The 13,599-nt window shown below is 53.4% G+C and overlaps 1 protein-coding gene across 2 annotated transcripts in view; it reads left to right on the forward strand.

Annotated features, from left to right (window-relative positions):
* The window catches only part of adck1 (aarF domain containing kinase 1), an 81,020-nt gene that overhangs the window by 25,145 nt on the left and 42,276 nt on the right, over positions 1-13,599 (forward strand). For both annotated transcript variants that reach the window (XM_056591279.1, XM_056591280.1), the window contains exon 4: positions 661-864. In XM_056591279.1, coding sequence (XP_056447254.1) covers positions 661-864 — 204 coding nt within the window. The remainder of the gene's footprint in view (positions 1-660; positions 865-13,599) is intronic.

Genomic DNA, 13,599 nt, shown 5'->3' on the forward strand with positions numbered 1-13,599 from the left:
GTTATTTTTCTTCTATCGTTTTCTTTGTATACCTGGTGCTATTTCTTTTCCAATTATTATTTTAGTTTGGATGACCGAGCACAAAGATTGAACTGGCTATCTGCCCTTGGAGGTTCAGAATGGGTTCAACTATTCAACATTTTTGTCTACAAAGTGCTAGAATGCTCCTTAATGCTGGTTAAATGTCAATTGCCTCCATGATATCAACCAATTAGTCATTTAATTCTGGTTGAGTTATCCACTGAGCTTCAAGCACTGAAGTGTGAGAGTCCGTTCTCTGGAAGACTTTCATTGAACTGATTATTATTGCATATTGTACATGAATTCTCTCTCTCTCTCTCTCGTTCTCTCTCTCTCTCTCTCTCTCTCTCTCTCTCTCTCTCTCTCTCTCTCTCTCGTTCTCTCTCCCCCCCCCCTCTCTCTCTCTCTCTCTCTCTCTCTCTCTCTCTCTCTCTCTCTCTCTCTCTCTCTCTCTCTCTCTCCCCCTCTCTCTCTCTTCCCCCCACCCCCCCCTCTCTCTCTCTCTCTCCCCCCCCCCCCCCCCCTCTCTCTCTTCCCCCCCCCCCTCTCTCTCTCTCTCTCTCTCTCTCTCTCTCTCTCTCTCTCTCTCCCCCTCTCTCTCTCTCCCCCCCTCTCTCTCTCCCCCCCCCCCCCCCCCAGGTCCACCTGCGTTCTGCGGAGCGGTTGCGGTCCCTCTGCTGTGCCAACCGGGGGACGTTCATCAAGGTGGGGCAGCACCTGGGCGCCCTGGACTACCTGCTCCCCGGGGAGTACACCTCCACCCTGCGGGTGCTGCACAGCCGCGCGCCCCAGAGCAGCATGGACCAGATCCAGCAGGTCATCAGGGAGGACCTGGGCAAGGAGGTGTGTGTGTGTGGGTGTGGGTGTGGGTGTGGGTGTGGGTGGGGGGGTGGTTCTGGCCCGGTCCCCACCTTGCAGTAACTCATCTGACGCCCTCTGCATGAGCAGAAGGACGTACTCATTCATCTGCCAATGGCGTTATATGAATGTGGATCAAAGTTATCCAATTGTTGTATGTGGCTTTTTATCCAGGGGTGCCTGAACATTTTGAAACGCCCATAAAGATCTAAACTCTCGGTGAATGGGTCCGGTCTTGGTTGGTTCTGTCTGGTTTTGAATTCATCTTCTTCTTCTCAGTGTGGGCAGCCTAGGGGACCTGGCTGCATCGCTGCCTCCCACTGGTCAGAAACAACATTGCATTTGCGAACAGAGACGATGTCCGTCTTGTGGGTCCACGAGTCGCGTGTGAAGAGGCATTCTGACGCCAGGGTTGAGCTCACGAGAGCGGAGCTGGTTGTTTACCAGATGAGGGCATGAGCCAGGGTCTGCTGGGTTAAGGGTCGTACGGTTCGTCAGAACAATGGACCCTCTTTGCTTCAGTGTTTGTGTTTGGCGGCGCCTGTTTACCGTGGTTTGGTCCTGGGTGATGTTTAGCTGTGGTTGCTATAACGACGTTGTCACCCCGTGTTTGTTGGAGAGCTGCTGTTCCCGTGGCAGGTGAGCAGGCTGGCGGTAGAGCCGGGACTCGCTCCAGTGGGGCGACAAACAGCCGGTGGGCCCCTGACCAAGCCCTCCTTTAATGCAGAGCACTTCAGGTTCCTGGTTCTCTGTTTATTCACCGCTGATTCACTCCGACTCAAAACAACCAAGATCCCCTTTCCGCTACAAGAGGCCACCAGAGCAGCGACAGTGTTGTGGCTCGTCTGCGACTGCCTTGCTCGTCCGACGGGAACATGATGTGAGCGGGGAGAGGTACAGGAGGCCGCATGCAGGCTGGCCTCAGATGATCCGCAGTCCACAGCTGATGTGGCGCTGCGTGTACGCATCCAACCGACTCTCTCTGGAAAGCCGGTTGTTATGACAGGGCTCTCAGAGGCCGGCTGAGACGAGGTAATTGTTGTGTTATTCTGGGATACTCAGCTTTGCTCCCGTTTCCTTCAGGAGCTGTGTGAGGGGTGTGTTTGTGTGAGGGGTGTGTGTGTGTGCGTGTGAGGGGTGTGTGTGTGTGTGAGGGGTGTGTGTGTGTGTGTGTGAGGGGTGTGTGTGTGTGAGGGGTGTGTGTGTGTGCGTGTGAGGGGTGTGTGTGTGTGTGAGGGGTGTGTGTGTGTGTGTGTGAGGGGTGTGTGTGTGTGAGGGGTGTGTGTGTGTGCGTGTGAGGGGGAGTGTGTGCGTGTGAGGGGGAGTGTGTGTGTGTGTGAGGGGGAGTGTGTGTGTGTGCGGGGGAGTGTGTGTGTGTGTGTGTGGGGGGGGGGGGGTCTGTCTCTGTGTGTATGCAGGGTTTATTTGTGTGCACGTGGAAGTGTGTGCTTCATCATTTTTGTGTGCGTGCGTGCGTGTGTGTACTTCTCATTATGTTCCCAAAGCGGCGTGGGGCCTGTCATGGTGAGATGGGTTCAGTGCAGCCGAACAGCGCCGACTCCACCCCGGTGGTGTAGAGCGGGACAGCGGGCCGGGGGAGAACGCACGTTGTGGACCCCTCTGATCAAATACAAGATCACTAACCAGATGATGTCACCCATAGTCCCTCCAGAAAGTCCACTGGTGGAAACACTGGAGTCTGCCCAGAGCCCAACCCGGGTCAGGACCCCGAGACCACCGGACCCTTACCCGGGTCAGGACCCCGAGACCACCGAACCCTTACCCGGGTCAGGACCCCTAGACCACCGGACCCTTACCCGGGTCAGGACCCCGAGACCACCGGACCCTTACCCAGTTCAGGACCCCGAGACCACCGGACCCTTACCCGGGTCAGGACCCCTAGACGACCGGACCCTTACCCGGGTTAGGACCCTTAGACCACCGGACCCTTACCCGGGTTAGGACCCCTAGACCACCGGACCCTTACCCGGGTCAGGACCCCGAGACCACCGGACCCTTACCCGGGTCAGGACCCCGAGACCACCGGACCCTTACCCGGGTCAGGACCCCGAGACCACCGGACCCTTACCCGGGTCAGGACCCCGAGACCACCGGACCCTTACCCGGGTTAGGACCCCTAGACCACCGGACCCTTACCCGGGTCAGGACCCCGAGACCACCGGACCCTTACACGGGTCAGGACCCCTAGACCATCGGACCCTTACCTGGGTTAGGACCCCTAGACCACCGGACCCTTACCCGGGTTAGGACCCCTAGACCACCGGACCCTTACCCGGGTCAGGACCCCTAGACCACCGGACCCTTACCCAGTTCAGGACCCCGAGACCACCGGACCCTTACCCGGGTCAGGACCCCTAGACGACCGGACCCTTACCCGGGTCAGGACCCCGAGACCACCGGACCCTTACCCGGGTCAGGACCCCTAGACCACCGGACCCTTACCCGGGTCAGGACCCCTAGACCACCGGACCCTTACCCGGGTCAGGACCCCTAGACCACCGGACCCTTACCCGGGTCAGGACCCCTAGACCACCGGACCCTTACCCGGGTTAGGACCCCTAGACGACTGGACCCTTACCTGGGTTAGGACCCCTAGACGACCGGACTCTTACCCGGGTTAGGACCCCTAGACGACCGGACCCTTACCCGGGTCAGGACCCCAAGACCACCGGACCCTTCCCCGGGTCAAGACCCCTAGACCACCGGACCAACGCACATCTTTCAAGTTGGTCCTAATGTAAGATTGAAAAGTATGGATCCCATATTCTAGAGACATATTGTACATGTTAACATGTTAACATGTTAATATGCAGTCCGTTGTCTCGTTGTTGGCAGTCCGTTCATCAATCACTATCTTCTGTGTCAATCTCAATCCACACAAGGAGGTAAACGAACTCAAGGTAATTATGAGTTAGGATGTGATGATCCATCACGTGGTTGTCAAATGTTATATTGCTCACTTGGTTGAATAACCGTTATGTTGTAATGAGAATGTTAACCCTCACCGGGAAAACTACCGTAACCTGGTTACTCCCCCTTAACCAGGAGTAGCCAAGCATGTCAACACACTCATGATTGGTGACATGGGACTGAAAACGGAGAATCCTTTTAAGCGGGTCATTTAAATCAATGGTGAAAGGGTTAGGCCGTCTCCAAGATGAAGAGCGCAGTGGGGAGAACATGAACCCGGACGGAGGCCGTCCTGCGGGCTGCCGGGCTCCTAGTCCCCTCAGAAGCAGTAGACTGAAGCTTCCCCTTGGAACCAATCACACATTATGTTGCTGCATACATTTCACACACACAAACGCACACACACGCACACACATTCAGGCGCACACATTAACGTGTGCAAACTGGTGTGTGACACAACCACAGAATAAACCCTTGTAGCTAGTTTGGTTAGTTCATTAATAGTGCATCATGTTGGCACAAAACTTCACCCTGTGTGTGTGTGTGTGTGCGTGTGTGCGTGTGTGCGTGTGTGCGTGTGAGGGCTGGGCGATATGGGCCAAAATGAATATCTCGATATTTTTTTACTATATCTCGATACACGATATATATCTCGATATATTTTGAATCTCCTCTAGAGCACATCATAAATGCTCGATTCAACCATGTCTGGCATAATGTTACGTCAGTAATAATTCTAGTATTCCTGAAATATAAGTCTGTATGTAGATTACATGAAACAACATATTGTTTAAACTCATTAGTGCTTTGTATTGGAACAATTTAGAACTTACACATAAGAAAAGGAAAAATCACAGCATTTATTCAAACCGTTAATTATTTATTAACTGTTAATAATAATTATTATATATACACTGCCAGACGACGGATCCAATGCTATTCTTTTTCAAAACCAAATCCTCGGTTTCCATCCTTTTTTCTCTCTCTCGCTGTTCTCACTCACCGGTCGGAGGTACACACACCTACAGCAGCGCGCCGTCCAGACTACGTCACACACGCGCGTCCATGAGAATCTCGCAGACTCGCAACCGGCGGGAGGAGTGAGTGTGTTTGTGCCATTGCATGTCTTTACCTTTTGTGGAAGAGGGAGAGACGTCGGAGGCGCACAGAACTTTTGGCCGTGATATTATACAATTATATTATATTATATACTATTATATATAGAGCTCCGGGAGTCGCAAACGGCAACAATCACTTTCTCCTCCATGCTGCCGTTCACCCCGGACTGCACTGAGTTTGACGGTTGAACGCTGATTGGCTGTTTACGTTAACTTACACATGTCACTCAGTGGCCACGCTGTTGAACGCTGATTGGCTGTCATCACGAGAAATTAAAATACATTTCAACTCGAGCGAATTGTCGCGCCACAAATCCTTGTGAAAGCGCTCGCCTGTGCACGGCGATAGTGTGGCGCGACAAATCAAAACTTGTTGCCGGTTTTCTCTCGCGAAGAATTCGCCCGATACGCATCTTCGTTCACTTTATATGGGATTTTGTCGCCCCGTCGCGTTTGGTGTGAACGCACAATGAGTATGCCGGCGGCGTCAAAAATAAACAGATTACGTGCCAATTTGTATTCGATGCTCGCGACAGGGGCATTTTATACATCCCCTGGAGAACATCTTGCGATACATCGCATATATTCTATATATCGCCCAGCCCTAGCGTGCGTGTGCGTGCGTGTGTGTGTGCATGCGTGCGAGAATTGTTAAATATTTGCGGGAGTTATCACTTCTGGTTCATAACACTTCCTACTTTGGTAATATGTCTGCTTGACAAGATGTCCTCAATATTTGATTGTATTATATGACGCTACTGAAATTGGTATAAACTAATTTGCTGTTACAATGCAGTGTCAGCACTCATTGTGTATATTCATATGCAGTATAATTAATCTAACGAATAGTATCCTCCTCATAAAGTAGACACGCGCGCAAAAACATACCTGACTGCTGGCCCATGGCCGTCCCACAGAGACCAAGGCCTCGCCAGTTCTTTTTTGTCCATATGGGACACACCCACACACACACTCACGCGCACACACACACACACACAAACACACACAGTCACACACACACACACAGTCACACAGTTTCCTATGTTTCATGTACACCGTTGGAGCCAGGGGCTTCGTTGACTCATTTTAAACATAATTTCCAGATCAGGTTGCATCCGTCTCCATACACTTTTACTTTTAATTCTTTTTTAAATGTTCTGCGTCTGCTTTTCCATCTCCACCTATGATGATTTTATTCAGATTCTCTGTATCGATCAGTTTCTCAGACGGGGACTAGTTGATGGAGAAGGGAAGGCCAGCTGCTGAGCCCCCCCCCTCCAGTGGGAGTGACAGCGAGTGTCAGCTGTACAGTACACGTCTCCCTTTATGGGGGGTATGAATTTGGTTTGATTTCTGACAATATCTGCTTGTGAATGATATCGCGCATGAAAAGGGCCCTAATTTAGCTCCGCTTCCCACCAAGAGAGGCTGCGGGAGCCAATGACGTCCCCCCCCCACCCCCACCCCCCCCCCCACCCCCCACCCACCACCCCCCCTGCTTCGTTAGCTGGAGAAGAAGCGCCGCTGATGAGCCCTTAGCGCTCTGAGACAAGTGGACGCCTTTCATTCCTCAGCATCCACTTCCTCTGAAGGGCTCACCTGTGTTCCTCTGGGCTCCTTTATAGGCCCTCTGATAGGCTCTCTGATCGGCCCGGGACCAGCGCTGGTTTCTCCTGTAGCTCTGAGGGGACCAGCGCTGGTTTCTCCTGTAGCTCTGAGGGGACCAGCGCTGGTTTCTCCTGTAGCTCTGAGGGGACCAGCGCTGGTTTCTCTGGTAGCTCTGATGGGGACCAGCGGTGGTTTCTCCTGTAGCTCTGAGGGGACCAGCGCTGGTTTCTCTGGTCTCCTGTAGCTCTGATGGGGACCAGCGCTGGTTTCTCTGGTAGCTCTGATGGGGACCAGCGCTGGTTTCTCTGGTCTCCTGTAGCTCTGATGGGACCAGCGCTGGTTTCTCCTGTAGCTCTGAGGGGACCAGCGCTGGTTTCTCTGGTCTTCTGTAGCTCTGATGGGGACCATCGCTGGTTTCTCTGGTCTCCTGTAGCTCTGATCGGGACCAGCGCTGGTTTCTCTGGTCTCCTGTAGCTCTGATCGGGACCAGCGCTGGTTTCTCTGGTCTCCTGTAGCTCTGATCGGGACCAGCGCTGGTTTCTCTGGTAGCTCTGATGGGGACCAGCGCTGGTTTCTCTGGTAGCTCTGATGGGGACCAGCGCTGGTTTCTCTGGTAGCTCTGATGGGGACCAGCGCTGGTTTCTCTGGTAGCTCTGATGGGGACCAGCGCTGGTTTCTCTGGTCTCCTGTAGCTCTGATGGGGACCAGCGCTGGTTTCTCTGGTAGCTCTGATGGGGACCAGCGCTGGTTTCTCTGGTCTCCTGTAGCTCTGAGGGGACCAGCGCTGGTTTCTCTGGTCTCCTGTAGCTCTGATGGGGACCAGCGCTGGTTTCTCTGGTCTCCTGTAGCTCTGATCGGGACCAGCGCTGGTTTCTCTGGTCTCCTGTAGCTCTGATCGGGACCAGCGCTGGTTTCTCTGGTCTCCTGTAGCTCTGATCGGCTCGGACCAGCGCTGGTTTCTCTGGTCTCCTGTAGCTCTGACGGGGACCAGCGCTGGTTTCTCTGGTCTCCTGTAGCTCTGATCGGCTCGGACCAGCGCTGGTTTCTCTGGTCTCCTGTAGCTCTGACGGGTACCAGCGCTGGTTTCTCTGGTCTCCTGTAGCTCTGACGGGGACCAGCGCTGGTTTCTCTGGTCTCCTGTAGCTCTGATCGGCTCGGACCAGCGCTGGTTTCTCTGGTCTCCTGTAGCTCTGACGGGTACCAGCGCTGGTTTCTCTGGTCTCCTGTAGCTCTGATCAGCTCGGACCAGCGCTGGTTTCTGTGCGCACATTGCCTAGTGAACACGTTAGAATTTCTTTGTATTTTAAGAATATTCCGGTGGCATTTGCTCTGAACATGTACGGTCCCGTTGTCCGCATGTATGTAACGTTGGAAGAACAAGGATTTACTGGATCCTGGTGAATGTGTTAATGTAGTGGTCAACATGTTATATGGAGGTGGTGAATGTGTTAATGTGGTGGTGGTGAATGTGTTAATGTGGTGGTGGTGAATGTGTTATATGGTGGTGGTGAATATGTTAATGTGGTGGTGGTGAATGTGTTATATGGAGGTGGTGAATGTGTTAATGTGGTGGTGAATATGTTATATGGAGGTGGTGTATGTGTTAATGTGGTGCTGGTGAATGTGTTAATGTGGTGGTGGTGAATGTGGTGATGGTGAATGTGTTAATGTGCTGGTGGTGAATGTGTTAATGTGGTGGTGGTGAATGTGTTAATGTGATAGTGGTGAATGTGTTAATGTGCTGGTGGTGAATGTGGTGATGGTGAATGTGGTGGTGGTGAATGTGGTGATGGTGAATGTGGTGGTGGTGAATGTGTTAATGTGATAGTGGTGAATGTGTTAATGTGATAGTGGTGAATGTGTTAATGTGGTGGTGAATGTGTTAATGTGATAGTGGTGGATGTGTTAATGTGGTGGTGGTGAATGTGTTAATGTGCTGGTGGTGAATGTGTTAATGTGCTGGTGGTGAATGTGTTAATGTGATAGTGGTGAATGTGTTAATGTGCTGGTGGTGAATGTGGTGATGGTGAATGTGGTGGTGGTGAATGTGTTAATGTGATAGTGGTGAATGTGTTAATGTGATAGTGGTGAATGTGTTAATGTGGTGGTGAATGTGTTAATGTGGTGGTGAATGTGTGAATGTGGTGGTGGTGAATGTGGTGGTGGTGATTGTGTTAATGTGCTGGTGGTGAATGTGTTAATGTGGTGGTGAATATGTTATATGGAGGTGGTGTATGTGTTAATGTGGTGGTGGTGAATGTGTTAATGTGGTGGTTGTGAATGTGCTGGTGGTGAATGTGTTAATGTGATAGTGGTGAATGTGTTAATGTGGTGGTGGTGAATGTGGTGGTGGTGAATGTGTTAATGTGATAGTGGTGAATGTGTTAATGTGATGGTGGTGAATGTGTTAGTGTGGTGGTGGTGAATGTGTTAATGTGATGGTGGTGAATGTGTTAATGTGATAGTGGTGAATGTGTTAATGTGGTGGTGGTGAATGTGGTGGTGGTGAATGTGTTAATGTGATAGTGGTGAATGTGTTAATGTGATGGTGGTGAATGTGTTAGTGTGCTGGTGGTGAATGTGTTAATGTGATGGTGGTGAATGTGTTAGTGTGCTGGTGGTGAATGTGTTAATGTGCTGGTGGTGAATGTGTTAATGTGCTGGTGAATGTGTTAATGTGCTGGTGGTGAATGTGTTAATGTGCTGGTGGTGAATGTGTTAATGTGCTGGTGGTGAATGTGTTAATGTGCTGGTGGTGAATGTGTTAGTGTGCTGGTGGTGAATGTGTTAATGTGATAGTGGTGAATGTGTTAATGTGCTGGTGAATGTGTTAATGTGCTGGTGGTGAATGTGTTAATGTGCTGGTGGTGAATGTGTTAATGTGCTGGTGGTGAATGTGTTAATGTGCTGGTGGTGAATGTGTTAATGTGCTGGTGGTGAATGTGTTAATGTGCTGGTGGTGAATGTGTTAGTGTGCTGGTGGTGAATGTGTTAATGTGATAGTGGTGAATGTGTTAATGTGCTGGTGAATGTGTTAATGTCGGGCCCAGCCATCAGCCTGTCTGTTGCTGTTCTTTATCTGGTGTCTGGGTTCCGGTGCGTATTGAAATGCTGCTGAGCATTATGGGATGGAGGGTCTCAGGTGAATCCAATCCCCCGGTTGGCAGACTCTGTTCTGGGAGGCTGCCCTGCGGACACGCTCCCTTAGAGGAACCTGAACCCCTAATCCACCAGGCACCCCCATCCCCTCGGAGGGAAACGAGCCTTAAATATAAACCTCCACCCTCCACCTCCACCCTCCACCTCCACCCTCCACCTCCACCCTCCACCTCCTCCACCTCCTCCACCTCCACCTCCACCTCCACACCTCCACCTCCACCTCCACCTCCACCTCCACCTCCACCTCCACCTCCACCTCCACACCCTTCCACCTCCACCCTCCACCTCCACCCTCCACCTCCACCTCCACCCTCCACCTCCACCCTCCACACCTCCACCTCCTCCACCTCCACCCTCCACCTCCTCCACCTCCACCTCCTCCACCTCCACACCCTCCACCTCCACCCTCCACCTCCACCCTCCACCTCCACCCTCCACCTCCACCCTCCACACCTCCACCTCCTCCACCTCCACCTCCACACCTCCACCTCCACCCTCCACACCCTCCACCTCCACCTCCACCTCCACACCTCCACACCTCCACCTCCACCTCCTCCACCTCCACACCCTCCCCCACCTCCTCCACCTCCACCTCCTCCACCTCCACCTCCTCCACCTCCATACCCTCCACCTCCACACCCTCCACCTCCACCTCCTCCACCTCCACCTCCTCCACCTCCATACCCTCCACCTCCACACCCTCCACCTCCACCTCCTCCACCACCACCACCTCCTCCACCTCCATACCCTCCACCTCCTCCACCTCCACCTCCTCCACCACCACCTCCTCCACCTCCACCTCCTCCACCTCCACCTCCTCCACCTCCACCTCCTCCACCTCCACCTCCTCCACCTCCATACCCTCCACCTCCACCTCCTCCACACCCTCCACCTCCACACCCTCCACCTTCATACCCTATACTGGGACTTCATATACCAGTGGTGGACCCCTACTGGGACTTCATATACCAGTGGTGGACCCCTACTGGGACTTCATATACCAGTGGTGGACCCCTACTGGGACTTCATATACCAGTGGTGGACCCCTACTGGGACTTCATATACCAGTGGTGGACTTCATATACCAGTGATGGACCCAGGCATGAGATCCAGGAAGGGAACCACAATCATACTCAGATTCTGTTTTCTGATGAGGTAAACAAATCCTGATCTTTATTTGACCAAAGAGACAATGGAAAGAAAATATTCCCTTTCCTACACTGACAAATGATTTACTATCGGGTGTATCTCTGTCTTTCTCTCCCCCCCTCTCTGTCTCTCTCTGTCTCTCTCTCTCTGTCTCTCTCTCTCTCTCTGTCTCTCTGTCTCTCTCTGTCTCTCTCTCTCCCCCTCTCTCTCTCTCTCTCTCTCTCTCTCTCTCTCTCTCTCTCTCTCTCTCTCTCTCTCTCTCTCTCTCTCTCTCTCTCTCTCTCTCTCTCTCTCTCTCTCTCTCTCTCTCTCTCTCCCCCCCTCTCTCTGCCTCTCTCTCCCCCTCTCTCTGCCTCTCTCTCCCCCTCTCTGTCTCTCTCCCTCTCTTTCTCTCTGTCTCTCTGTCTCTCTCTCTGTCTCTGTCTCTGCCTCTCTCTCTCTCTCTCTCTCTCTCTCTCTCTCTCTCTCTCTCTCTCTCTCTCTCTCTCTCTCTCTCTCTCTCCGTCCCTCTCTCTCTCTCTCTCCCCCTCTCTGTCTCTGTCTCTGCCTCCCTCCCTCCCTCCCTCCCTCCTCCGCGCTGCCAGGCCACAGGGGCCATTTTGTTTGTGCCATAACTCATTTTTTGGGAGCGTCTGTCGTTGGGTAACCTGCCCCCTGGGCCCCCACCCACACCGCTCATTAGCATATTCATTAACTCCAGGGCTAGGGTTAGCCTAGCGGCCACCGGTTGCTCTGGCGTGGATGTGGCCCCGGGCAGAGAGCCGGGACATAAAGGGGTGGGAGGAACGAGGGGTGTTTGTCGTTGTTGAACGAATGCTGAATGTTTTCCGTCCTGAAACGTGAGTCCATCCATCCTGAGAGCCGCGTCCTCAAAGGGGACCGCGTGTGGAACCGGAGCCCTGGGCCGGTTCCGTCTCCCTGGGCCGGTTCCGTCTCCCTGGGCCGGTTCCGTCTCCCTGGGCCGGTTCCGTCTCCCTGGGCCGGTTCCGTCTCCCTGGGCCGGTTCCGTCTCCCTGGGCCGGTTCCGCCTCCCGGTTCCGTCTCCCGGTTCCGTCTCCCGGTTCCGCCTCCCGGTTCCGTCTCCCGGTTCCGTCTCCCGGTTCCGCCTCCCTGTTCTGTCTCCCTGTTCTGTGTCCCTGGGCCGGTTCCGTCTCCCGGTTCCGTCTCCCGGTTCCGTCTCCCGGTTCCGCCTCCCGGTTCCGCCTCCCGGTTCCGTCTCCCGGTTCCGTCTCCCGGTTCCGTCTCCCGGTTCCGTCTCCCGGTTCCGTCCCGCAGCCGGTTCTCCCGTGAGGGCGTCTGACAGCAGTTCAGCGGCGTCGACCACAGAGACAATTTGCTACCGTTTAGCGTGTTAGCATAATGAGCGACTCAGCTGTTGTCACGCCGGCTCCGCTTCCATAATTCATCCTCCGCTGCCCCCACCTGGGGGGGGGGGGTCGTGTTGGCTCTCCCACTGACAAGACACATTGTGTTTGTATTAGCCTCATTTTTATTTGCTCTGGGATTTGTTATGTTTCAAAAGGCAGGGGGGGGCGCCATGGCAACGGCACCCTTTTAGAGTCGGGCGGGTTAATGTGCGGGAGCGACGCAGGCGACCTTTCCCTTGTTAACCTGTGCCAGCCGCATATTAATAAGCGCCGCAGAAAGTTATCCGACGGCGGCACCCCGAGCTCATGCTCTTAATCATGGTAATTAGGGCCAGGCGTTCGTTAAATAATGCCTCAGGATTCATATTTGCGGAGTCCCTTAATTGCTTCAGGAGCTTGTGTTTGTGTTCAAAGAGCCGATAGAGGGTCTCTATTGTACAGCTGCATTGATAGCCTGATAGCTGCTAGGTGTGTGGCCCAGACTGAGGCAGAGCCTGCCAGTGCTGCCTCCCATTAGAACGTTTGATCAATGCGGAGATCTAAAAGGGAATTATATCAAATGAGTACACTACCGCTGGAGGGGGCTGCTTTAACCAGGTCATATGCAGCGCTAACTCTACGTGCTGAGGCTGAACCGTATCCTTTACTAACCACCGTTTACTTGGTGAAGAACCGGTTCTTTGGAGCTCTCTGCTGCTGACCCCCTCCAGGTTATGTGATCAGGAGTGATCCCGTTCTCGTTCTAGTAGAGCCTCACCCCCCCCTCTCAGTGCTATCTGATGCTGGGGGCCGTAGAGTGAACCCCATCCCCTCATCACTCTGCTCGAACACTTCTCCCTGCAGCGCGTCTGGAGCCCAGCTCCCAGCTCCCAGCTCCCAGGCCTCGGGCCGGCCGCTGAATGGATGGCTCCGTCTCACTGTTTACTCCCAGGAACTCTGAAGGGAAGAAGGATCCACTGGCGGATTAACAATCTGCACCGGACTTTCTGCCGCTATGAGGTCGTTGCTCCCTTCTTTACCGACCGGGGGGGGTCAGGGGGATCGATGGGTGCCAGGGGGCACACACACACACACACACACACACACACACACACACACACACACACACACACACACACACACACACACACTAGCTCAGCAATAGACTGAAGACTAAACCATTTCCCCTTCGGTGGCTCCTTGAAAAGCCACCAAGCAGAGACTAATATCCTCCAAAAGGAACGGCGATGGGTCCAAGCAGTGCTTCAGCGACAGTGATGCTCCTACTGCTCACTAGGGCAGGAAACGACTGCTACAGGGATGGCCGTAGGACCTGATTACTGCACGGCACTGAGGACCTGATCACTGCATGGTACTGAGGACCTGATTACTGCATGGTACTGAGGACC

The sequence above is a fragment of the Gadus chalcogrammus genome, chromosome 5 (assembly GCF_026213295.1).
Source record: "Gadus chalcogrammus isolate NIFS_2021 chromosome 5, NIFS_Gcha_1.0, whole genome shotgun sequence".
Taxonomy (NCBI): domain Eukaryota; kingdom Metazoa; phylum Chordata; class Actinopteri; order Gadiformes; family Gadidae; genus Gadus; species Gadus chalcogrammus.